General features: G+C 39.2%; 1 protein-coding gene across 2 annotated transcripts in view; it reads right to left on the bottom strand.

Moving 5' to 3' along the window:
• cerk (ceramide kinase) overlaps window positions 1-26352 on the bottom strand; it is a 71123-nt gene that overhangs the window by 10324 nt on the left and 34447 nt on the right. For both annotated transcript variants that reach the window (XM_060842866.1, XM_060842865.1), the window contains 6 exons: window positions 25344-25469; window positions 21109-21172; window positions 10386-10531; window positions 5445-5519; window positions 2471-2623; window positions 750-855 (listed from right to left, as the gene is read on the bottom strand). In XM_060842866.1, the coding sequence (XP_060698849.1) occupies window positions 750-855; window positions 2471-2623; window positions 5445-5519; window positions 10386-10531; window positions 21109-21172; window positions 25344-25469 (670 nt within the window). The remainder of the gene's footprint in view (window positions 1-749; window positions 856-2470; window positions 2624-5444; window positions 5520-10385; window positions 10532-21108; window positions 21173-25343; window positions 25470-26352) is intronic.

The raw sequence follows: 26352 nt of genomic DNA, 5'->3' as shown, positions 1-26352 counted from the left end.
GTATCTTACTCAAAGTATTGTCATTACGCACATGGAAAGGTGCAAATTGCTCCATATGTTTAGTGCGTAACAACAGCAATGTTAGATCTTTAATACTCGCAATCAACTCAGCTGGCACTAATAAATGATCAGGTCACATGTGATAAATTCTAAAACGTGGGGTCACATCCCTTCAGGTTTTCATTTTTGTTGCAGAGTTACAGGAATTAAATTAGCATTTTTCTTTATTTATCTCTCTTAATTCTGTCTTTCTGGATGTAATTTGGTATACAATTACACATTTCAATTGGCACTTTAGTTTTAGATGTTTGTTTTTGTGTTGTGCAGTTATGTGCCTGTGTCAGTATGAATTCTTCAATCTGTTTTTGGATTGCTAACCAGTCACCTGTTCTTTTCACACAGGTTCCAGAACTCTTTTAGGATGATGGATTCTTTTAATGCATTAATATTCACACAGAGGAGTGCAAAGCTGACAAAGCCTGAAGGTCAGTTAACTGAGCATCATTAACTGATTATAAAATCTGGGCCAATAATATGGACTTATCAATGGCATCATAAAGATTATGGCCATTAGAAACATGGATGAATGTGTACTAAATACCTTGATTTGATATGCAGTCATTTTTATAATCACTTGACTCCATATTATTGATTTTATAATTTAAGTATTTATCTTTCTCTGCTCAAGTGATCAGATTTCTGAATGAAAAAAAAATGAAATGAACTTAATCAAGTAAATGTGTCCTTACCCAGCTGTACACGGCTTTGGATCTCTTGGACTGCCAGGTGTTTCAATAGCAGGTAAAAAAGAAACTGCCCCCTCATAGCAGTGGTGTGATAGAAAGGTCTTAAAACCTAATAAATAAAAAAAAACAAATAAAAAGGTAAGATTTTGAATTATTGGTTGATTTTAACGACAAAATTTTGTTTTGTTTCACAGATGTGAGGTTTTAGTATGACGATTAAAAACAACTTTTGCTTGGGCGGTGACCTTAAAATCATAGATTGTTTCAAGAAACTAGGAAGAACCAATTTATTGAACAAAATTTGACACTAAGCCACATAAATGATACGTAGTTAAAAGCTTGTTCAAAGAGGCAGGTTTTAAGAAATGTTTTAATGGAAGAAAAGAGATATAAAAAGACTTAGGGAAGGCAGTTGGAACTTATAATCTAGACAGCTGAATCGTGGAGCGAAGAGAATTGGCAAATGTACAAGAGGTAAGTATTAGAGGAGCAGAGTGCTCAGGTTGGATTTAATGCTTTGAGGAAATTACAGAGGTAAGAACAGACAAGGCTGTGGAAGTACTCGAAAATGTCCAAGTAAATTTTCAAATCAAAGCACTGCTGGATTAGGAACCAATATAGGTCAGGAAACATTAAGGATGGCAAGTGAAAGGGAGAGTTGACCAATGAGCCCTTTGAGACCACTCGACCATTCAAAGAGATCAATGCTGATCTTCGATTTACAAGTCCATTTTCCTGCAATATCCCTGTATCCTTTGGTATTTCTAACATGTAAGAAATTGATCAATCTCAGTGCTGAACATACTCAACACCAGACATTCTTCAGCCCTCAGCGGCAGAGAATTCCAAAAACATCTTTCCTGCATTTAATCTGTCCAGCCTAATAAGATGCACAAAGATTTCAGTATCCTTGAATGAGGTCACCACTCAGTCCTTGAAACTACAGAGAATAAAGGTTCAACCAATTTAACTCTTCCTCTAGTGTCAATCCCTTTATCCCAGGGTTTAGCTTGGTGAATCTTTCTTGCACTTCCCCTTTGGCAAGCGCACGTTCTCATACATAAGAATATAAAAACAGCACACAACACTTCACAGTTGTGGTCTTACCAAAGCTCTTTATTCCTATACTCAAATCCTTGTGTAATAAAGACAATTGCACTATTGGCCTTTTTAATTGTTGCTGCATTTGCAAGTTAGCTGTTACTCATGTACAGTGGCACCCACATCGCTTTGAAGTTTAATATTTTCCAGCCTCCCACTACTTAAGAAATACTCTATTTCTGTATTTACTACCAAACTGGATAACCTCATTCATTTTCACATTATATCTGATTTAATCAATATTTGTCCACTCATCTACCTATCCAGATTTGCTTCCTCCTCACAACAAAACTATATATGAGACTGTGGGTTTTCTGCAAACTTGGAAATATTACTTTTAAGCCCCACGTTCAAATTATTGGTTATCTGCAATCACTAACAGAACTGATATAAGAGAAGGGCATATATATGTCAACTGTTTCAGAGCTGCACTATTACACAACATAACTGGACAAAAACAATACTATTATCTCAAATAAAGAGTGTGCCGGAGAAACCCAGGTCTAAGAGCATCTGTACAGAGAGAAACAGGGTTATTGCTGGGTCCAATAGGACTCTTTTCCAGAACTAAAAGCACTCAAAGTCTTCTTTAAATAAGAAAAGTATTAATACATTAAAATTACCTGAAAAATTGTATCTTGATGGACCCATCCAACGATTCTTTTCACTGTCAACCAACGTATCACCATAAAATCCATATCCTAATAAAGATACTGAATACTTCAAAAACATGTGTTTATGATGAACTGAACTGACGTCAATAGGTTGAGAGTCACCTGAATTTTAAAAAAAGTAACATGAATGCAACCATTACTGCAAAAAATTTTACACAATGGTATTGTCCCCTGAAAGGGTAGATAAAGCAGTAATTAATTATGGGCAAATTGAGTTCCAATGTGCCTTGTGTTATGAAGTCGAAAGTATATCGTCAATTTAAGATTATAAAGTGTTTTCTGAATTTAAAGTACAGATACAGCTGCCAGCATACAGAACAGCTAAGAGACTGGCTGTCCCAAAATAGATACATGTGACAATTGGATGTTAAATGGATGCCTGAGTTTTGGTTGCTGTTTTGACAACAATTCAAATTTAACCAATTAATTTAAACTATATCCAGGATACTACAACCCAATTGAGATTGAATCTATTGTGTGGACAATATTGAACAAATGAGAGGGAATGAAGTTGGGAGTATAAAATACAAGGGCATTTTGAAAACTGGTCAGAACAACTGCTGAGAATGTGGTGATGGAAAAACATGGCAGGTCAGGCAGCATCCGAGGAGCAGGAGAATTGATGTTTAGGCATAAGCCCTTCGTCAGGAATGAAGCTTGTGGGCCAGGGGATTGAGAGATAAATGGGAAATGGGGGGGGGGGGGGGGGGGGGGGGGGGTTGGGGCCGGGATGTAGCTAGGAATGCATTAGGTGAAATGAAGGTGGGGGGGGAGACAGGACACCAACTTGCAGGTAGTTTCAGAGAACATCTCTGGCACACCCGCACCAATCAACCCCACTGCCCCGTGGCTGAACACTTCAATTCCCCCTCCCACTCTACCAAGGATATGCAGATCCTGGGCCTCCTCCACTGCCAAACCCTAACACCTGATGCCTGGAGGAAGAACGCCTCATCTTCCGCTTTGGGACTCTGCAGCCACACGGGATTAATGTGGGATTTCACCACATTACTTATTTTACCAGTTTCTTCATTTCCCCTCCCCTCACCTTATCCTAGTCCAAAGCCTCCAATATGGCACCGCCCTCTTGACCTGTCTATTGTCTTTCCCATCTATGTGCTCCACTCTCCTCTCTGACCAATCACCTTCTCCCACCTTCATTTACCCATTGCATTCCCAGCTAACTTCCCCCCAGCTTATCTCTTTGCCCCCCCGGCCCACAAGCCTGATGAAGGGCTTATGCCCGAAATGTTGATTCTCCTGCTCCTCGGATGCTCCCTGACCTGCTGTGCTTTTCCAGCACTACAATCTTGACTCTGATCTCCAGCATCTGCAGTGCTCACTTACTCCTCAGAGCAACTGCAGTAGACCTGATGAGTAAACACCATCCGAAGAACTACCCATCTTTGCTCTAGAGAAATTTCAGAAGACACTATCAAATAATACTTTTTCCTGTAGAAAGTAAAATGATGACCCAGGGAGAAGACAGCAGAATCGGAAGACCGGAAGGAAGACCAGAAAGAAGACAGCTTAAGAGTCTGTATAGATTTTGAGAAATTAAGTTAATGTAATGTTTAATAATTGTGTTATTGGAACAGCAAATTAATAGAACTGTGTTCAGCTAAGTGGTAATGATTAGTTAGGGGAAAGTGTGTTCGGTTTGTTAATAATTTTGGTTAGTGTTCCGTGTTAGGGTTAGATAAATTATTTATACAGTGGAAATTAGGGGTCTTCTTTCATTCACACATTTTTAACAGATTACGAGGTGAGACAAGCTTTTCTGGGTGTTTTTAATTTAATTAGCAGAGGGGTTCGTCCTCTGGGTTGTAACACTTGGTTATTTAAAAGACTTCCTGACAGGATCAGGAAATGAAACTTCATTTTCCAAACTCCTAAAATAGAATGTTCTGACTGGGTGTTAACAGATGAGATCCTATTACAGGGTAGGAGTGGCAAACTGGAAGGTGGGATGGTGTTAAAACTGGAGTCCTCCCATTTGAGGCTAATGCCAAGGTGCTCATTAAATGGGAGAAAATGATCAGCAGGACATTCAGCAAAATGAAAACCGTAAATTACAATTTTCTTTATTTGAATGCATGCAGTGTGAAAAATAAGAACAATCAGGAAGGATACAAATTCAGAATCATGGGTGTATCATAGATATTTTACTTTCTAAAAAATTAATTCAGGGTATGTGGGTTTTGCTGGCTCTTATTTGGAATGATACTGAAGGTCCTGACATTAACCTGTTCATAAAAATTTGCAGATTGTAAAGTGCTTACAAACATTCACTTGAAGGTTTGTTGGAACCATTTTAAAAAAGATGACAAAAACTAAACAAAAATCTTTTCATGTCTCATTTAATATTCACAAATTTTAATTACTATTGGGGTCATTTTAACAACCACTGTCTGAACTATTCATTCACATATTTTCAAAATTGACATTGTAATGCAATCATTAGCCAATTTGTTTCAAACTTATATGTGTCAAACAATCATTTTTGAAACATGCAGATCATTGACTCAGCACTAACTGACAAGGTTTTAAAATACAAATATTTTCAACTGTAACTATCTGACAATCTTTAAAGCAAATTTCTGAACTCAATAAATTTTCTTAAAATGGAGCTTTAATTCAGGCATAATCCTAAGAGAGATAATTCTTAAATTGATGTTGTGCTGTCCAAGATACATGTGAAAGATAGTTAAGGCAGTAACAACCAATTTTTTTCATCATCACCCCTGATGGGACAAAGAGAGAAGAGAGGAGGTCGAGCCTAAAACAGGAAGATCCTGTTAAATGGCATTCATTTACTCGAATCCTAGGTCACTCTGAAGAAAATAAACTATTCATGGATAAGGCAGTAACATTTTTTTCATCTATGTATTTTCAAATTATATTTAACAGTTAAGATACCAACCTATAATAATGTGCAAAGCTGATGTGATTGGGTCATTTGTTCCAACTGTTGCATAGCATATGCAGTCTGTTGAACCTGCAAGAGAAAGCATTTTGCTCACAGGATTATTTGTCACAAGAAAATATAAAATGGCAAATTTGACAACAAAAACAAATAAAAATGCATCAGGCAGCATATGTTTACTTGTATTAAAAATGTAGATTACTCCAAAGAATTGGAGAACTTTGCCTGTCATCTCTGCACATCACACAACAACGGGAATATTGCCAAAACTTTCAACCATTAAAACTAAACAACATAAATGTTTGGGGTAACCTGTGCACAAAGCCAGAAATGAAGCAATATAGTATCTTGCTCAAGATAAAGCAGAAATATTACCCTTTCAACACTAGTTTACAGAAAAATAATAATTCTGGTTTCATATTTCTGCACCGTTATGTTGATTACAAGATGGCATTGCAATTGTCATGTTAATTTATCAATTGATTATGCTCCCAGCCTTGGAAAAACTGACGTGAAGACAATAGAGGAAAGGAACACGGCAGTAAAGAGAAATACATGAATGCAAAAGATTATTCACAGCAGTTTTACAGAAGGGGGATCTACTGAGCATTTGTTTAGAAATCTAGCTTACTCTTTTCAGTTCACTGTATACCATCAACAGTTCATCACTTAAGTTGCAAAACAAAGCAAATGAGCAAGTTTTAAATAAAAATGTTCAGTGCCTATTTATCAGAATTCTAAAGTATCTAAGAAGTTCTCTATGCATCCTATGCCAGTGCAGAATATCTTTAAAAGCCAGTTTTATTCAAAACACGGGCTACTAATATTTTCACAGGTGAAGTGAACATTATCCCATAAACTAATGACCTGTTGGTCAATTGAGATGACAAAGTGGTTTGCTTGGTTAGTTCAATAATTTGAATCATCCGCATTTATGTATTGCAAGTTCAAGGTGGATCACAATACATCATGCAATGAAAATTCCCCACTGAGTTTAAAAAACTGTCCAAGACAGCAGTAAAGAATGATGCAATAGCAATTTTGACAATATGCACCACACTTAAAACAATTTCGACAGACATGCAATCTTCTTCAAATATCAACTGTACTTAGTTGAGGATTCATACATCTGTCTTCCTTCTATGTTGACTAAGCAACTGAATTCAAGGTTACTCCACAAGATCACGTAAGAAATATACAGATTTTTACTCTCAGATAAAAAGTATTCTCAAGATTGTAGTGATAAACAGCTTTTTAAAAAACTTTTGTCACACAACTACAAACTGTAACCTGGATTTCACCTCTTTGAAAACAAGTACAGACAATGTTAGCCTTCTGCATGGTGAGGGATAAGAGCACAAACATTACAACTAGGTGAGAAATTGAAAGAATACATGGGCAGTCAGAAATGTACTAGTTAAAATATGCATCACGGGAAGAAACTATTAATATTCTTCCATCTTGTGCGAGGAAGAACATCCTGATAATCTGGGTGTTGGAAAATCCCAAAGGACTCTCGGGTAGCGTAGATCAGTTATGGAGCACATACCCTCAACATCCTTACAAGTATGATGCACCAGAAAATGGAACTCCTTTGTAGGACATGGTGGCCCTTTTCCAACTATATAGATGCAGACTTGTTGGATGCATTGATCAGGGTCTTTGTATAGCCATAAGGGCTGTGCCTGGCTGGCCGGGAGCCCCTGGAGGAAGAATTCTAAACAAATACGGGTATGCCAACTGATGCATGGTGATGGGAGCTTTGGTGGGATTGCGCTGAGTTGTAAGTTAACTTATTTTAATTTAATTTGCCTTGGTTCAATTTGGTTTCCTCTAGGTCTCGCCCACATCCCACACCTCCGCCCTCAGACTCCATCCCTCCAACCGTAACAAGGACAGAACGCCCCTGGTGCTCACCTTCCACCCTACCAACCTTCGCATAAACCAAATCACCCGCCGACATTTCCGCCACCTCCAAAAAGATCCCACCACCAGGGATATATTTCCCTCCCCTCTCCGCCTTCTGCAAAGACCGTTCCCTCCGTGACTACCTGGTCAGGTCCACGCCCCCCTACAACCCACCGTCCCATCCTGATACCTTCCCCTGCCACCACAGGAACTGCAAAACCTGCGCCCACACCTCTTCCCTCACCTCCATCCAAGGCCCTAAAGGAGTCTTCTACATCCATCAAAGTTTTACCTGCACATCGACTAAGATCATTTATTGCATCCGTTGCTCCCGATGTGGTCTCCTCTACATTGGGAAGACAGGACGCCTCCTAGCAGAGCACTTTAGGGAACATCTCCGGGACACCTGCACCAATCAACCACACCGCCCTGTGGCCCAACATTTTAACTCCCCCTCCCATTCTGCCAAGGACATGGAGGTCCTGGGCCTCCTTCACCGCCGCTCCCTCACCACCAGACTCCCGGAGGAAGAATGTCTCATCTTCTGCCTCGGAACACTTCAACCCCAGGGCATCAATGTGGACATCAACAGTTTCCTCATTTCCCCTTCCCCCACCTCACCCTAGTTCCAAACTTCCAGCTCAGCACTGTCCCCATGACTTGTCCGGACTTGTCCTACCTGCCTATCTTTTTTTCCACCTATCCACTCCACCCTCCTCCCTGACCTATCACCTTCATCCCCTCCCCTACTCACCTATCGTATTCTATGCTACTTTCTCCCCACCCCCACCCTCCTCTAGCTTATCTCTCCACGCCTCTGCCTTTATTCCTGATGAAGGGCTTTTGCCAGAAACGTCGATTTTACTGCTCCTCAGATGCTGCCTGAACTGCTGTGCTCTTTCAGCACCACTAATCCAGAATCTGGTTTCCAGCATCTGCAGTTATTGTTTTTACCTATTTTTAAAATTTAGTTATTTATTGAATTGTAATTTGCATAGGTTATTTTTTCTTTACTCCACAATTTAGAAGAAAAAAATAGAGTAGTAGATTGTTTATTGTTATTGTTATTACATTGTAAGATTGTTATGCTTTTTTGTAGCAGTTTTCTAATTTTGTAAAAAATTCAAAATCATTTTCTCACTAAAAAAATTTACAAAAAATACATCACATATGGGTTTTTTTTAAAAATTACAAATGAGTACAGAAAGGAACAGCAGAGACCCAAGTGATTTCTCGCCTAGAACATAATCTAGGCAAGAGATTTATAGAACACTTGAACTATCATGCTGGAAATAAACAGCAATTCTTCAGGCAACATACATCTCACATGTTTAGAAGCACAGTACTCAAATTTAATTGAAATGAATTAAGCCTGCAGCATTTTTAAAAATGCTGCATCAATTTGAAGGTATTAACTCTCACACTAATGAATTTGCATGAGTGGTCAAAACCAACAGGATTGCTGAGTTGCTATGAGAACATATTGCACACATACCATAACAAGAAGCCGAATTTTACTTTCAGCATTGGTTGACACAAAAGTACCTTTCTGGTTTTCATAAAAACCATCTAAGTATTATGACAGGATACAGTTAATATTACTGTCCTCTTCCAAGAGAATAAATGATGGAATTATATAGATTATTTCTGTCAGTAGTCAAGTATATCTGAATTTTGGCAAGTTTCCTTGACACTTCTGTTAAGAGATTTTACAATTGTTTGATAATGCTATGCCAAATTGATCTTTGAAACAAAATATTTTATGTTGGGAGTGTATTGCAGATCCACATTTAAAATTCAAAGTCTACATGCAATACACAGATAAGTTTCAACAAGTATTTCAATGACTAGAAACCATCATAGTACACAAGAGTTGCTATGCTTACCAATATTTTTGATTAGAATACTTGAGTGTACATGCTGAATGCTAACCAAGAAAAATATGAAACTTACAAGAAGTTCAAATACATTGAGCAAAGAATTCGGAAAAATTTAATTCAAATTCAGTTTCTTTTCACAAACTTACAAGTTTCAAAGCTGCAACTAAAGGCAATGACCAGCTACTAGTTGGAATCTAAACTGATGGTAATTTCACTGACAAGGTTTTCACAAATTAAGCTTTGCCTTGGCACAATACTACTCCAGGTTTACACTAACACTAAATTTGTTAAGTAGAAACTTGTCAGGTATAAATTCAGTGTCAAATTTTGAGTAAAACACTTCTCTTCCCACCCCGCCCCATCAAAATTTCCATTCTGCTTCCTTTAGATATCAGGCCAGTCTCTTGCTACAGATTCAGGCTCCATTGCTGCATTAAATATAAAAGTGAACCGCTCTGTATGAAAGAGACATCATAGTATAGTGAGAGAGTTCCTTGGAATGACTGTAAATTGACCTTTTTGAAACATTCCGTCACCTCCCATGTTGGTTCAAAGTACGGGAAATAATTTTCCTTATTTACTGTAATACTCTGTTCCTGCATTACTTGCGATCTTGCTTTCCAGATGAAGCGCAAAAGGAAGTACTTCTCCCAATAAAAAGGCAACCTTTTTAATGTCTGAGAAAATGATGCTGAACTGGATGAAAATAAAGAATATTTGTTTTAATCTGTTGCTAATCTTGAAGTTATGTTATGGGCATTTTAAAGTCATTTTTCAAAAAAATTCGATATCAGATACAATGCACGCTGCTAATATGAGCACAATTCAAGAAATCCTATTCTTGTTGAGAAAACCAGAGAAGTAGGTTTCCTTTTAAGCTAAGAAGGATTGTTTCATGACAGAAATACTTGCAAAGAGTTTTAAAAGAAAACTCCATATTTTTCTATCATTTATGACTTAATTACTTTAAGTAAAGAATAAAAAGAAGGAAGTTAAACTTTTAATGTTGAAATTTACCACTGCAGCTTGAACTATTTTTTTTGCTAGTATTAAAAAGAGGTGGAAATGTGTACTATGTTTTTCATATTTCAATTCGAAAGAATACTTTGACCTTTTTGATTGCTTTGTTGAGAAGGAATAAGCTTCCCACCTGCTGGGATAATTCCAATCCTCAAGTCACATGGAACTAGTTCAGCAGTGGGATAATTTTCATCAATGCCCGAATTCTTCTGTGTTCGACTGATCAGTCCATGCATTACCTCACTGAACATTCCATCACCACCAACAGAAACAATCCTGGCAACAACAAAATGCATGAAAAGGTATCAATACTCACATCAAAAATACTGCATGCAAATTAATTTGAAATGTCACATCTTAACATCTCCACCAAATAGTCCTGTTTTTGTTATGTTTTCCCAAGCCTCTCACAATCTTAAGTTTCACCACAAGTAATTAAAAGAATGGTCAAGATTTTCTGAAATTGTGCGCTTAGGCTGACAAGGTGGTGCACATAATTTGAAGTATTTAAGAACATAAAAAATGGGAATGAGTGTGTGGATTTAAAATAAAAATCAGGAAAATGCACAATATCACTTTGTGAATGCTCAGAAAGCAGAGATTTTGTAGATTTGAAAACTTTGAGGAATGCATTATATCCTAGTTTCCAACACATCATTTGTTAAAGGAACTTGCTATTTATAATAATTTAGTAAATAATATTGTTCACAATAAAGGAGATAATACACTTGTAATACTTAATTCCATTTTTTAAAAAAAATCAATCATATCACTACTCCTAAAGTAGGACATAATTGTGGTTGAACAGTTTTACATTAGTGAGTTTACAAATAGATACTAATGCTTCAAATGATCAAACTGGACTCAATTTATGCAAGATAAATCGTGCTATCAGTAGAAATATTCAGATAAGGCACAAAAGTAAACTCAATCAGGAAATACAGGTTAAATTATTTACAAGCAGTTGTTTGTACGCTTGATACAGCAGTTATGTTTGAAGACTAACATTTTACCTGCATATGACTATCACCTATCAGATGGTGACAATTAATTCAATTGCTATGATGCTTATGGTATGTAAATCAGAAATACGAATTATTAGTGAAGACAAGGAATGAGTTTAAATAAACAGACATTTTAATAAAAATCCAGTTTTGTATAAACTGGTGATTTGACCGCAGCAGGTGATGACTTTCAAAATCATAACACAGATGTACAATGTAAGCTTACAGTATTTTTCAAATCACATCACTGTTCAATTGTGCTGAAAATTATATATGCATGCTTTTTGTATTCATTCATGGGACGAGGGCACCACTGGCTAGGCCAGCATTTATTGCTCATACTTAAATATGCCCAGATGGCAGTTAAGAATCAACCACATTGCTGTGAGTCTAGAGTCACATATAGGCCACACCAGGTAAAGATGGCAGTTTCCTTCCCTGAAGGCCTCTGGAAGTTCCAGTGCATATCTTTGTTTAGCCTATTCCAGAATGGATGGATTGTACCAGTCAGACTTTGATTGGAGGTTTTATATAATGTATACAGGAACACCAGGTACAGGATGAGCACAGTCTGCCAATTCTTGCAAAACAAATCTAAATGAGAAAACAACACATTTCCCTAGACAGAAAACGTTGTATATTGTTGCCAGTCTCTGGCACCATCTTAAGACATGAAAAACAAACCAATATAAGGTCACCCCTCAGCCTCTAACGCTCCGTGGAATACAGACCCGGCCTATTCAGCCTCACCCTATAGCTCAAACTCTCCAACCCTGGCAACATCCCTGTAAACCTTTTCTGAATTCTTTCAAGTTTCACAACAACTTTCCGATAAGAAGGAGACGAGAATTACACGCAATATTCCAACAGTGGTCATACCAATGTTGCGGCTGTACAGGACATGACCTCCAAACTCCAGTACTCAATACTCTGACCAATAGAGGAAAGCATACCAAATGCCTTCTTCTGTATCCTATCCACCTGTGACTCTACATTCAAGAAACTAGGAACCTGCACTCCAAGGTCTCTTTGTTCAGCAACACTCTCTGGGACCTTACCTTAGCAGGATTTAGACATTAAGTGTATAAGTCCTATTAAGATTTGCTTTCCCAAAATTCAGCACCTCACATTTATCTGAATTAAACTCCATTTGCCACTCAGCCCAATGGCCCATCTGATCAAGATCCCGTTGTAATCTGAGGTAACCTTCTTCACTGGAGGAGAAAGTAAGGTCTGCAGATGCTGGAGATCAGAGCTGAAAATGTGTTGCTGGAAAAGCGCAGCAGGTCAGACAGCATCCAAGGAACAGGAGATTTGACGTTTCGGGCATAAGCCCTTCTTCAGGGATCTATGCGGAGATGAGTTCGGTGGGGCAGGAGCAGGCTGAGACAATAGGTTGGCCAGGGCAGTCAGGTTTGTGGATTTTGGGCAGGAGGTAGAAACGGGCGGTGCGGGGTTGTGGGACTATGAGGTTGGAGGCGGTGGATGGGAGATCCCCTGAGGTGATGAGGTTATGGATGGTCTGGGAGATGATGGTTTGGTGGTGGGAGATGGGGTCATGGTCAAGGGGGCAGTAGGAGGAGGAGGTGTCCGCGAGCTGGCGTATAGCCTCAGTGGTGTAAAGGGCTGTGCGCCAAACTACTACCGCGCCTCCCTTGTCAGTCGATTTGATGGTAAGGTTGGGGTTGGAGCGGAGGGAGTGGAGGGCTGCACGCTCCGAGGGTGAGAGGTTGGAGTGGGTGAGAGGGGTGTTCAGGTTGAGGCAGTTAATGTCGCGGCGGCAGTTGGCTATAAAGAGATCGAGGGTGGGTAAGAGGCCAGAACGGGGCGTCCAGATGGATGGAGTGTATTGGAGGCAGGAGAAGGGGTCGTCAGAGGGCGGGCGAGAATCTTGGTTGAAGAAGTAGGCACAGATACAAAAGCGATGGAAGAATTGTTCAATGTCTCGCCACGTGTTGAACTCATTAATCTGAGAGCGTAGGGGAATGAAGGTGAGACCTCTGTTGAGGACTGATCTTTCATCCTCAGAGAGGGGGAGGACTGGAGGGATGGTGAAAACACGGCAGGGCTGGAGCTAGGACCTGGTGTGGGGCTGGAGCTGTGAGTGGGGGTGGGGTTGGGCACAGGGCGGGGATGGAGATCGGCGTGGGGGCGGAGTTAGGCGTGGAAACGGAGATCGGCGTGGGGGCGGGGTTAGGCGTGGAAACGGAGATCGGCGTGGGGGTGGGGTTAGACGTGGTGACGGAGATGGGCATGGGAGCGGGGTTAGGCGTGGTGACGGAGATCGGCGTGGTGGTGGGGTTACGCGTGGTGACGGTGATCGGTGTGGGGGCGGAGACACATGCGGCGTTGTGGTCGTGCAGGTTAGTGATGTCACTGGGGGCGGAAGTGGCTGCAGCGACGGCAACCCAAGGGGACGAAAGAAACCCTGTTATTCCCGATAGCCTTTCCTGAAGAAGGGCTTATGCCCGAAACGTCGAATCTCCTGTTCCTTGGATGCTGCCTGACCTGCTGCGCTTTTCCAGCAACACATTTTCAGCTCTAACCTTCTTCACTGTCCATTACACCTCCAATTTTGGTGTCATTCCCAAAGTTACCAACTATATATCCCATGTTCATATCCAAATCATTCATATAAATGATGAAAAGTAGTGGACCCTGCACCGATCCTTGTGACACTCCACTGGTTACAGGCCTCCAGTCTGAAAAACAACCCTCCACCACCACCGTCCGTCTTCCAACTTCGACCCAGTTCTGTATCCAAATGGCTACTTCTCCCTGTATTCCATGTGGTCTAACTTTGCTAACCGGTCTCCTACGGGGAACCTTGTCAAACCTTACTGAAGTCCATATAGATTACGTCCACCACTATACCCTCACCAATCCCCTTTGTTACTTCCTCAAAAAACTCAATCAAGTTTGAGAGACATGATTTCCAGACACAAAGCCATGCTGACAATCCCTAATCAATTCTTGCCTTTCCAAATACACGTACATCCTGTCCCTCACAGGATTCCCTCCAACAACCTATCCACCACCGACGTCAGGCTCACAGGTCTATAGTACCCGGGCTTGTCCTGACCACCTTTCTTAAATTGTGGCACCACGTTAGCCAACCTCCAGTCTTCCGACACCTCACCTGTGACTATCGATGATACAAATATCTCAGCTAGGGACCCAGCAATCACTTCCCTAGCTTCCCACAGAGTTCTCGGGTACACCTGATCAGGTCCTGGGGATTTATCTACATTTATGTATTTCAAGACATCCAGCACTGCCTTCTCTGTAATATGGACATTTTTCAAGATGTCACTATCCATTTCTCCACAAAATCAAATAAGTAAAATCAACTTCCTTTGCATTTCCTTCAAACCTATTACATTTCTAATTATTCTCAGTTCATAATAAAGCTAATTGGAACCTAAAATTTAAATGTTTTTCTCCAAAGATTCTGCCTGATTTCCTCAGCGTCCAGCATTTTCTGTGGTTAGTGCAGATTTTCAAACTCTGCAGAATTTTGCCAGTGTCAAAACCATTCTGTCCTTTTCTCTCATTTTCTCTTCAATGGCAATTTGCCTTACTTCATGATCCACATTTAAATGCTTAAAAAAATTCCCTCTCAGCTGCATTAAAAAGAGCATGCCAAAGTGTTGCGCTTCTTCTCATACAAGAACATTCAATGGCTGTTCTCAGATGGCCAGTCAATTTATCAAGCTAGCAATATTTTACCAATACTGAAAGTCAAGTTCATTTAACGTGCCTAAACTCAACTCCATCAACATAAAAATAAATTTTCTTGATGGTTCATAGGCACAGAAAAAGTCCATTAGCTCCAACCAGTCCATGAGAATACTGATACTCCACCCAAGCCTCCTCACAGCTTCTCTCATCTACATTTATTTCCTTCTGCCTCTCAGACTTCACCAGCTACTCCTTAAATGCATCGATATCAATCATTCCATGAGGAAATGAGTTCCACATTCATCCCACACCTTGTATAAAGAAATTCCTTCTCCATTTCCTACTGAATTGTTTGATGATAACCTTGTACTAATGGCCTCCAGTTGTGCCCTTACCCACAAGTCGAAATATTCTTTGTTTTCACTGTGAAAACTTTTCATAATCTTCAGGACTTCTATCATGTTGTTTGACAGCCTTCTTTTCTGCCCCCTCAAGGGAGAAGAAAATTAGCCTGCTTATCCTTTCCCAAATAAATGGCCACAATCATCTGGTTTTCTTTTCCGTACCTCCTCCAGTGTCTCTACATCCATTTTACAAAATTCCAGTGAGAACTTCAAGCAGGACTTCAAATATAGTCTAATCATAGTTAGAGTCATAGAGTCAGAGATGTACAGCATGGAAACAGACCCTTCGGTCCAAACATGCCAACCAGATGTCCCAACCCAATCTAGTCCCACCTGCCAGCACCCGGCCCATATCCCGCCAAACCCTTCCTATTCATATACCCATCCAAATGCCTCTTAAATATTGCAATTGTATCTGGCAGCTCATTCCATACACATATCACCCTCTGCGTGAAAAAGTTGCCCCTTAGGTCTCTTTTATATCTTTCCCCTCTCACCCTAAATCTATGCCCTCTAGTTCTGTGCTCCCCAACCTCAAGGAAAAGACTTTGCCTATTTATTCTATCCATGCCCCTCAATTTTGTAAACCTCTATAAGGTCACCCCTCAGCCTCCGACGCTCCAGGGAAAACAGCCCAAGCCTGTTCTGCCTTTCCCTGTACCTCAGATCCTCTAACCCCGGCAACATCCTTGTAAATCTTTTCTGAACCCTTTCAAGTTTCACAACATCTTTCCAATATGAAGGAGACCAGAATTGCACGCAATATTCCAACAGTGGCCTAACCAATGTCCTGTACTCAATAATCTGACCAATAAAGGAAAGCATACCAAATGACTTCTTCACTATCCTATCTACCTGCAACTCCACTTTCAAGGAGCAATGAACCTGCACTCCAAGGTCTCTTTGTTCAGCAACACTCCCTAGGACCTTACCATTAAGTGTATAAGTCCTGCTAAGATTTGTTTTCCCAAAATGCAGCACCTCGCATTTATTTGAATTAAACTCCATCGGCCACTTCTCAGCCCATTGGCCCATCTGATTCAGATCCTGTTGTAATCTGAGGTAACTATCTTCAGTGTCAACTACACCTCCAATTTTGTTGTCATCTGCAAATGTACTAACTGTACCTCTTATGCTCACATCCAAATCATTTATGTAAATGACAAAAAGTAGAGGGCCCAGCACCGATCCTTGTGGCACTCCACTGGTCACAGGCCTCCAGTCTGAAAAACAACCCTCCACTACCACCGTCTGTCTTCTACCTTTGAGCCAGTTCTGTATCCAAATGGCTAGTTCTCCCTGTATTCCATGAGATCTCACCTTGCTAATCAGTCTCCCATGGGGAACCTTGTCGAATGCCTTTCTGAAGTCCATATAGATCACATCTACTGCTCTGCCCTCATCAACCTTCTTTGTTACTTCATCAAAAAATTCAATCAAATTTGTGGGACATGATTTCCCATGCACAAAGCCATGTTGACTATCCCGAATCAGTCCTTGCCTTTCCAAATACATGTACATCCTGCCCCTCAGGATTCCCTCCAACAACTCGCCCACCACTGAGATCAGGCTCACTGGTCTATAGTTCCCTGGCTTGTCCTTACCACCCTTCTCAAAAAGTGGCACCATGTTTGCCAACCTCCAGTCTTCCGGCACCTCACCTGTACTGTCGATGATACAGATATCTCAGCAAGAGGCCCAGCAATCACTTCTCTAGCTTCATACAGAGTTCTCATGTACACCTGATCAGGTCCTAGGGATTTATCCACCTTTAACCGTTTCAAGGCATCCAGCACTTCCTCCTCTGTAATGTGGACATTTTGCAAGATGTCACCATCTATTTCCCTACAGTCTATATCTTCCATATCCTTTCCACAGTAAATGCTGACGCAAAATATTCATTTTCCCCCATTTTCTGTGGCTCCACACAAAGGCCACCTTGTTGATCTTTGAGGGGCCCAATTCTCTCCCTAGTTACCCTTTTGTCCTTACTGTATTTGTAAAACCCCTTAGGATTCTCCTTAATTCTATTTGCCAAAGCTATCTCTTGTCCCCGTTTTGCCCTCCTGATTTCACTCAAGTATACTCCTTTCTTTATACTCTAAGGATTCGCTTGATCTGTCCTGTCTGTACCTAACATATGCTTTCTTCTTTTTCTTAATCAAACCCTCAATTTCTTTAGTCATCCAGCATTCCCTATAGTTACCAGCCTTCCCTTTCACCCTAACAGGAATATACTTTCTCTGGATTCTTGTTATCTCATTTCTGAAGACTTCCCATTTTCCAGCCATCCCTTTACCTGAGAACATCTGCCTCCAATCAGCTTTTGAAAGTTCTTGCCTAATACTGTCAAAATTGGCCTTTCTCCAATTTAGAACTTCAACTTTTAGATCTGGTCTATCCTTTTCCATCACTATTTTAAAACGAATAGAATTATGGTCACTGGCCCCAAAGTGCTCCCCCACTGACACCTCAGTCACCTGCCCAGCCTTATTTCCCAAGAGTAGGTCAAGTTTTGCACCTTTCTAGTAGGTACATCCACATACTGAATCAGAAAATTGTCTTCTACACACTTCAGAAATTCTTCTCCATCTAAACCTTTAACACTATGGCAGTCCCAGTTGATGTTTGGAAAGTTAAAATCCCCTACCATAACCACCCTATTATTCTTACAGATAGCGGAGATACCCTTACAAGTTTGTTTCTCAATTTCCCTGACTATTGGGGGCGGGGAGTCTACAATACAATCCCAGTAAGGTGATCAAAGATTTAACATAATTTCCCTACTTTGCAATTACATCCCTCTCGAAATAAAGCCAGCTGCTTGATTTGTCCTTTTTAAATGTATTTGTTAAGCAGTAGAACAACTTTTGGTGACTGGTGTATTTGTACTTAAGATTCCATTGTTCATCTACCCCACCTAGACTCAAAATTCAAGAAACATGATCTCCATACTCTTCCTAGCAAAATGTCCTATTCAACACTGCTCGGTTTTGAACATGTTCTGTCAATACTTTTCAAAGTTTCAGTATCTTTCTGCAACTTTCAGGGTTGACTCTCACTTCACCCCCAAAGTTGGGTGTTAGCTGCAGATTTAGAAATTGTGTCTTTGATTTTAGAGTCTAAATTATTAGAGTAAATGATGAACAGAAAACATTAGTTCCCACCTTTTCTATTTACCTTGTCTGACTCTCTGCTTACTTTTTGTCTTGCAGCCAATAATAATCCATTCTATCACATGCCTTCTGACTCTATATCATCTGTGAGGTATCTTACTGAAGGTCTTTTCAAAATCCAGGTAAGTTATGGCTATTGCATACCAGTGTCTATATTCTTCACTACCTTCACAAAGAATTCAGAAAGGTTTGTGAAGCAAGATCTTCACTTTTGAAATTCACATTAACAACAAATATATTCATGACCAGTTAGAGAGATTGTCTCTATATCCCAATAAATGCTCATGTAAGTGAACCATAAACTCAATAATATTACTGAATGAATAACTTACAAGTGCAGGTAGAAGATTAGGAGGAAGAGTAACTTGAAAATCAATAACTGTTTAATTTCTGAACCTTAAAACCAAAATATGATTTCTGGTGATTTCCACTCCTCTAAGCATACCTTGTGAAGTTATAAATAATATTGTGCCTCCCTTCAGTTAGAATTCCATTAAATAAAAGAAAATAAACAGATTTGACTGAAAACATTAATTTTAGATATAATATTAACTGACCATATGTTGCTGTAATTTTTATTACCAATTTAAAATGATTAATTATAAAACTGTTTAGTACTTTGTGATTATGATCCACACAGGAAAGCGCACAGATTCTCAAGTGTCACTACTTCAGAGGTTGTCATAAAAGTTATGATCTGATATATGCACAATTTACCCAGCTATTGGAATCTAGTTAAGAGAACAGCCAGGAAAGTAGGTGATAAGATGCAAGATAGATAGAGTGCTAAATATGATGGGTGCCAGGAAACATCAGGTCCATTGTGTGTGTATATGTGTGTAATCTTCAATTTTTTACAACTCCCTTAGATTGCTGGGGATTCTACAAGGTCCCCAGACAAAATAAAATGGGAGGCATGGTGGCAAGCACTTTTGCGACAGTGTCAGGGATCCAGGCTTAAGGCACACAAGGCTGGAATGTCTGTTGAAGTTTGCATATTCTCCCCATGTCTGCATGGGTTTCCACTCGGTGCTCCGGTTCCCTCCCACATTCTGAAGATTTAAGGTTAATTAGATTAGCCATGCTTCTTTGATCCATATTGTCCAGGGTTGTGCATGCTAAATGCAGGCTTGTGGAGATAGGGTGGGTCTGTGTGGGATGTTCTTTGGACAATCGGTGCAGACTCGATGGGGCAAATGGTGTCCATAATGCAAGGATTCTATGAAAACAATAGCCAAGTTCCTATACTTAGCAACAACTACTATTTATTTCAAAAGAAAATTCTAGTCACCAGAAAAAAACTATGAATCATCAACAAATGATGCTACTAGTTAAAATTCTAACTATCTTTTAAAACACCTGGACACACAGACAAACAAAAACACCTCAGTAACATAGGTTATGGGGAAAAATACTGGAAACACTGTTGAAGAGCACCTGTGCAAAAGGTTTGCTGATATGATCCTTTGGTGTGGGAAGTCGTTCTATTCTTCAATCTCATCTCTCGAGGTTCCTTCACTTCTTCACAGGAGACACCATGTGATTGGCACATGGACTGCAAAGTTTCATTTAGTTGCTATTTATGACAAAAGCTACAGCAACCGATGGTCGAAAGTAATTGACTTCCTGCATGCTTTGGATACTTTTATTTTGCAGAGTGACACACTACTTCCCATCCCAGAGGTCTGAAGTCTTCTCACTAAACTTTCACACCCATAAGATATTCAGCTACACAGTAACCAGATCTGTTGTCAGGCTGACAAATCTTTGGCATCCATGACTAGTCACAATTGTACAAACCAATCAGCTACTTGCTACCAGCCAAATCTCCACATATGCTCTCCCTGGTGCCATGCCACCTACAAATATTTTCCCCCTACTGCTTGAACAAAACAGCAATGTTAATATCACACACAATGTTTCAGTAACTTTTCATTAAAAATGCAGCAATTCCGTCCAAAATTCTTGGTTTTAAAGTCCATTTCAGTGCACGGTCCAAATACACAAAATAAAATTATACAGTCTTTACAACTTGAACCATAATGCAAGTGCCAACAAATGCATATATCGAAGCTTAGGAACACTATCAATGCTTACTGTGAAATAGCTTCAAAATTTCTCGAAAATTTAAGATTAAGAACTGAATTGAGCTTCTTGGTGTTATTACTGCTTAAAAGTCAGTCAGTCAGAGATTACATTTATTAGATCTGTCACAACATGCAGTTTTTTGTTTTCACACTTTTCTGATGGGTTCATTTGGAGACGTAGCCCAGCAGAAGCAAGATGGACAGAGGATTAGAGCGCATGACATACTTTTGGCTGCCAACAGTTAGTAGCAGCAGGTGGTTGAAGAGGGGACCGTGGCAGTGAGTGGTATGGCAAGAGGACATGCATGGGAGTTAATTGGATGGGTAATGCACAAGAGCGGCTGCCGAGAGAGAAAAAAAAACAAGGATTTAAAGTCCTTCTGAAATAATGACACTAATATTATGGCAAATGTTTTTGTGGATCTCTTAGATTTGTTTTGGTTGATAAATCTTTAAATAGTTGATCAATCTGAAATTAGATTATCCACGAGAAACACTTACCCATCATACTTCTCCAAATCAGCTTCTATCAAATGATCGCGAGCATGATTAGCTCGTTCAGTTACTGGAGAAATAAAAAGAAAAACAGACCTCAAACAATGCTCTCAAAAAAATTTCTTATGGCTACAATCAAGTTACCAGGATTTTTCTTCCTGCAATTACTTTGATGTGTTATTCCACCAATTTCCTGAATAATGGGTCAATAATATAGGTCCTATCATGTATCTTTAACATTCTATGATCAGAATAAGTTGATACACTGATGAGAAGCAGCTCAAACCTATTGGGTCGAGGATACCTGCTTGACAAAATCTTTGTAGCACAGCCCTATAAAAGAGATGACTGACCTCTTAACAATGACAATTTTCCTTTTTTGCTGAGTGTGGGTTCAGTTTTTCTTTTAAACTGAAGTGACCTCAGTTTTACTAAGTCCAATCTTCCAATCCTTTTGTTACTGAGCAGCTTGATGACATGTATTATTTCTACAGCATGCCAGTTCAATGTTAAGGTTATCAGTTAATTCAAACAAAGATGAAAGTGTTTGAACTTCTAAGCTGAAGAGTCCAAGACAAATAAAAAAAAACTTTGATATAAAACTCAATTCATGTTACTTACTTCCCTGATCCAATTTGATATTTTTCCACAAAGTAATTATTTTGCAAATTTTCTTAGCACACTTGAGAGAAGGTTTACAAGAAGTCTATCATACTCTATAACGGTGATTGACTTTGAAGCACTCAATTCATTTATCCTTATAAGCCTGTGAATCTGCATTTTATTTGAAGTATGAAATAGGTATCCTCATATTTATTCCGTGCACATAAAAATGCATGCCATTAAGTTCTTATTTACACATATCACGTAGAACATGAAGCACACATCACAATTTTTATAGACTGTTGCTTTAGGCAAACCTAATCTATTTTAGAACAACGTAATTACAATGACATCTGGGCAAATAAGTTATTAAAGCAAACCCTGCAATAATCCACTCAGCAGGTGTCTAGATGTCTCTGTTGAAAGACCAAATTATAACTTTTAAAAGCACACATGCTGAACTGTAGAAAGATGTATATTATTCTTAAATGTTAGTACTGTCCAATCATTACCTGCAATGTTATATTTCACTACGTTTGTACAAGATGTACAGACATCAAACTTACTAGGAATGAAATTTGGATTTGTGGTGCTGCTGTATATGGTGTAAAAAAATTAAAGGCAGTCTAAATTGAATTCTGCAGCACCAATAACACATTTGGGACAACACCTCATTTGGGTAAATATGGATTGTACACATGACCTTGTGTGGAAAACGTCCATCAACAAATACTATCCTCAGGCCAAATATCCCTATTGGTTGATGCGAGGGTCCATTCATAAGCTTGGAACAGACAAGTCTATTCAATCAATAAGCTTGTTAATCACCAAGCAAAGTATTTCATCTGCAAGGAGTCCAGCAGCAGCATTATTTAAAACATCAGGCACCAAACATGCAGAAAAGGTCATTTAGAGCCACTTTTGCTCTTAAAAACGACGAGTTCTTTAACATTAGCTTTAATGTACGACAAGAGCTGCCTTTAAGAGGGATAGATGCTCACGGTAAACACTGCTCAGGCCAAAGTTGAGTTCTCTATTCAGCAACATGGGCCCACATCAACTTTGTGTGTGACTACATGAACAACAATGGTCCTCCGTTGGTCATAAACTGTGTTCTGGAAAACCATGTGGGCTAACCTTTAAGCCCTCAGTACTTCCAAATAAAGCTCTTAATATGTACTACAAGGGCAAATCATCTTGCATTAATGAATCAAAATTCAAAATGACTACTATGAAAGAACTTCAAGATTGCTTGTTGCCAATTATTTTTAAAACCCCTTTACTTTACAAGATGAACAAATGCTGAACATCCAACTAATTGTCTTGCAGCAGTTTTGCCCATCTTACTTTCAATTATAATAAAACAGGTACATTCAATAATTCACTTTGTTTGTATTGGCCATGTTGTCCACAGCACAAACACTGGGCTCCTCTGAAACCTGAACCATGACTACATTTCCAACACATACATTCCAGGCTTTGCCTTGCATGAGAAGTAGCACACAACATGCGAGCATTTGTAGCCTGCACAGCCTATCTTCCCAAGTCACACCAATGCACTAATGTAGCCCAGAGAACTATGTAGTCTGTCGAGAGTGACTTCAATTTTTGCATTACTAGTGAATTTCTGACACTTTTATATCCTGTCTTTTGTGGGGAAAAACACCAGTCTCAGAGTCAGAATCGGGGTGCAAAGACAGAGTTTATTGCGCAAGGAAATACCGGAGCTCCAGGGAGAGAAAGACACCAACAGCACTGTGGTCAGCTACGAGTCTTCTCTCGACCCGGAACACGTCAAGAAACTTTGATACGCCTTGTGATACAATAGGTCAGTGATGAGATTGTCTTTGTAAGATGGTTTGTTTATGGCAATCATTGCCGAATCGTTGATAGTTTCGATAGTCTTCGTCAGTTCCAGTGCAGTTTTTGTTAATTTCTGCGTGGTCATTGTCACTTTCAGTGTAGACATTATCAGTTTCAATATCTGCACGGAAATCCATTGCCGTAGTAATGGGCGCTAATTGCTCTTCCCGAGAAGGAGGATTACTGCAGCTCTGGCTATTAGCATTTCATATTGAGTCTGTATCAAGCTGTTAGCATTTCATTAAGAGATGTTGGCTGGACCCATTTCGGCAGGCAACGTCCGTTACTCATGTGCATTCTCTGCCTCACCTGCCTTAAACTCATCAATTGGATTGTGAGTCCATAGTGCCGGCATTCTGGTGGCCCCAGGCAGTGTCTGTATCTGCCCTGCTGTTTCTCTCCATATTGTGATCTTATGTGTCAAGTTGGCCAACTGATGGTTCAGTGGCCATCTTGTGTGTCCACGTGCCTAGTGTCAAACTGCCCCATGCCATCTCCTTCTTCATGTGCTTTAGTGGAAAAGTTCACTCTACAACCAGGTAAATCAACAATCTGCACAAATCTTGATGCAACACAGTAAAATTCACGAGTACTTCCTTTTTCCTCTAACAAATGGAGATTCTTACAGTTCAGATGGAGTTCAAAAGCTGTATTATATAAAAGGTTTAGAACAAATTTGTAGTGATGTGATCTTCAGTTGTACTTTTCATAGATTTATAGTGCAACAATAAGATGTTCAACAAGTGTCAGAACTGTCAGTGAATGTGAAAGATCTCATTTTGTCACTTTTGTTATTGTAATATCTCAGCAATCTGTACCATAAATTGAAATCCAGAAGACTAATTTACACAATGAATGAAATTGTCCATCTATGAAAGCAAGTGGACCAACGAACTGAAAAAAATGACAGGTGATACAACCAGTTACAAAAACTTTATCTGAAACTTTAACTTCCAAATTATTCATCTTAACTTCCACCCCAGGTCAAGTAACCTCAAAGCCAGTTGAATGAAATAGTGTTGATAAAACTTAGGAAATGGAACATGACAAATGAGCAGATTAAATGAAAGAGCAGGGGGTATTGTGGTAGAAATCCAGCAAAATCTAGAGTCCTTTCACTAAAAATCACTGGAAAAATCCCCAAGTGATTGGAAGTACGAAGTGAGGAAACACAAAAAGAATACACTCCATTAACTCTGATACTTAAAAGATTTTTTTTTCTGTTTTCATCTGTAAAAGAGATCAAGATTTAATAAATTGCAAATTTTGCTTTGCTGGTAATGGGATTCCCATTAATGCCTCAATAATTGGACTGAAAAATATACTTTCTACTAATTGTTTTGCTACACACAAAAATATGAATGAGGAGGAGTAGGCCTGAAGCTTATTCCATAAATCTGGTTGTTTGGAAGTGCAAGTATGTGGATAATAGCAAAATAGATTATTTTGTTTTGTCAGGTTTAGACACTCTGAGACAAAGGTCAACCAGTAGCCATGTAAATCCACCATACAAAGTGGTTGATACCTTAAGAGGAAATGAAATAAGCAACGTCACTGAAGAGGTAAACACATTCTTAAAAATTCATGAGAACCAAATCATAAACATAAAATCTGTACATTTGAACTACCTTTCCAAATGAGGGGACAGCAGACATTCATTTATTCTTACAAAACAGCTTAGCCAGAAAACAATCGTTAATGTAATTTCCCTGCCATTTATATTGTTGTGATCAATTATTAAAATACTCACTCAGTAAAAAAGAACAATAACTCACCGATCACATCTGCAGTAATGCAAGCCAATCGAAAGAGAGGGGCTACTTTATCATCATATATTTGCTTTCCCAATCGTTTCCCTCCGAAAGGATTAATGAATACAATTAAATGCTTTGGTCGCATAGCTGTGAAAGAAAATGCAATCAAATATTCAAGTATTACTGAATTTCTCTGGTAAAATTTACAAGCTGCAAACAAAATTTTGTAAAATCAAATAATTAATATAGAATATACATTAAAGGAAATGTCAGCATGACTCCTTCAATACAACAACATATTTTCTCAAAATTTTGAAAAACAGGAACAGCCATTTATACCAGCCCCTTCCTTGATTTCATATCCCCTTTATACTCTTTTTCTCAGTACCATTGCAGATAACACATAATCAAGGCATGGCAAATCTCAAAAACTGATTGTTAATCTTTGATCAAAATGTCTAAACTCTCAGTACTTATCACTTGTTTGCCACCGTGGCAAACTTACCCAGGTGTAAAATTCACACAACCAGAAAATAGCACACCACTAAAGGTGGATGTTCTGATCCTTCTAACTGTACAGATCAGAAAGGAAGAGCAGATGCAAAACCCAAAGCACAAGTAAATGTACTGTAGCTGGAAAACAAGATATTGGAGGAGAAGAACATTTTAGATTGGAGAAAGCCCTCTGCAAAACTGAGTTTTGTACTATGACAGAAGATCAAGATTTTTCAGCATCTTTTAGTTCAAGTTGATGACAGACTTATTGCAGTTCAACACTGATAGAAGGTTGGATAAAAATGGCTTCCTTCAGAAACAGGGATGAGACTTCCATGAATTCTGATATGATAGTCAGTCAAATTGTGAGACAAGTTGGAGAGAAAACAGCATTCATGAAAACAACTGGCCATGGCAAGAGTAGATCTATTATTGTGCTGTTGTTTAAGTGTGATGCAACAAAGCTTAACAACATTCAAGGGGAAAACCCTCCCAAAACAGCAATTCCCAAACGAAGTAATCATTCACATTCATG

The sequence above is a fragment of the Hemiscyllium ocellatum genome, chromosome 23 (genome assembly GCF_020745735.1).
Source record: "Hemiscyllium ocellatum isolate sHemOce1 chromosome 23, sHemOce1.pat.X.cur, whole genome shotgun sequence".
Taxonomy (NCBI): domain Eukaryota; kingdom Metazoa; phylum Chordata; class Chondrichthyes; order Orectolobiformes; family Hemiscylliidae; genus Hemiscyllium; species Hemiscyllium ocellatum.
Note: the sequence above shows the minus strand (reverse complement) of the source record. Positions and strands in the feature narration are given on the sequence as shown.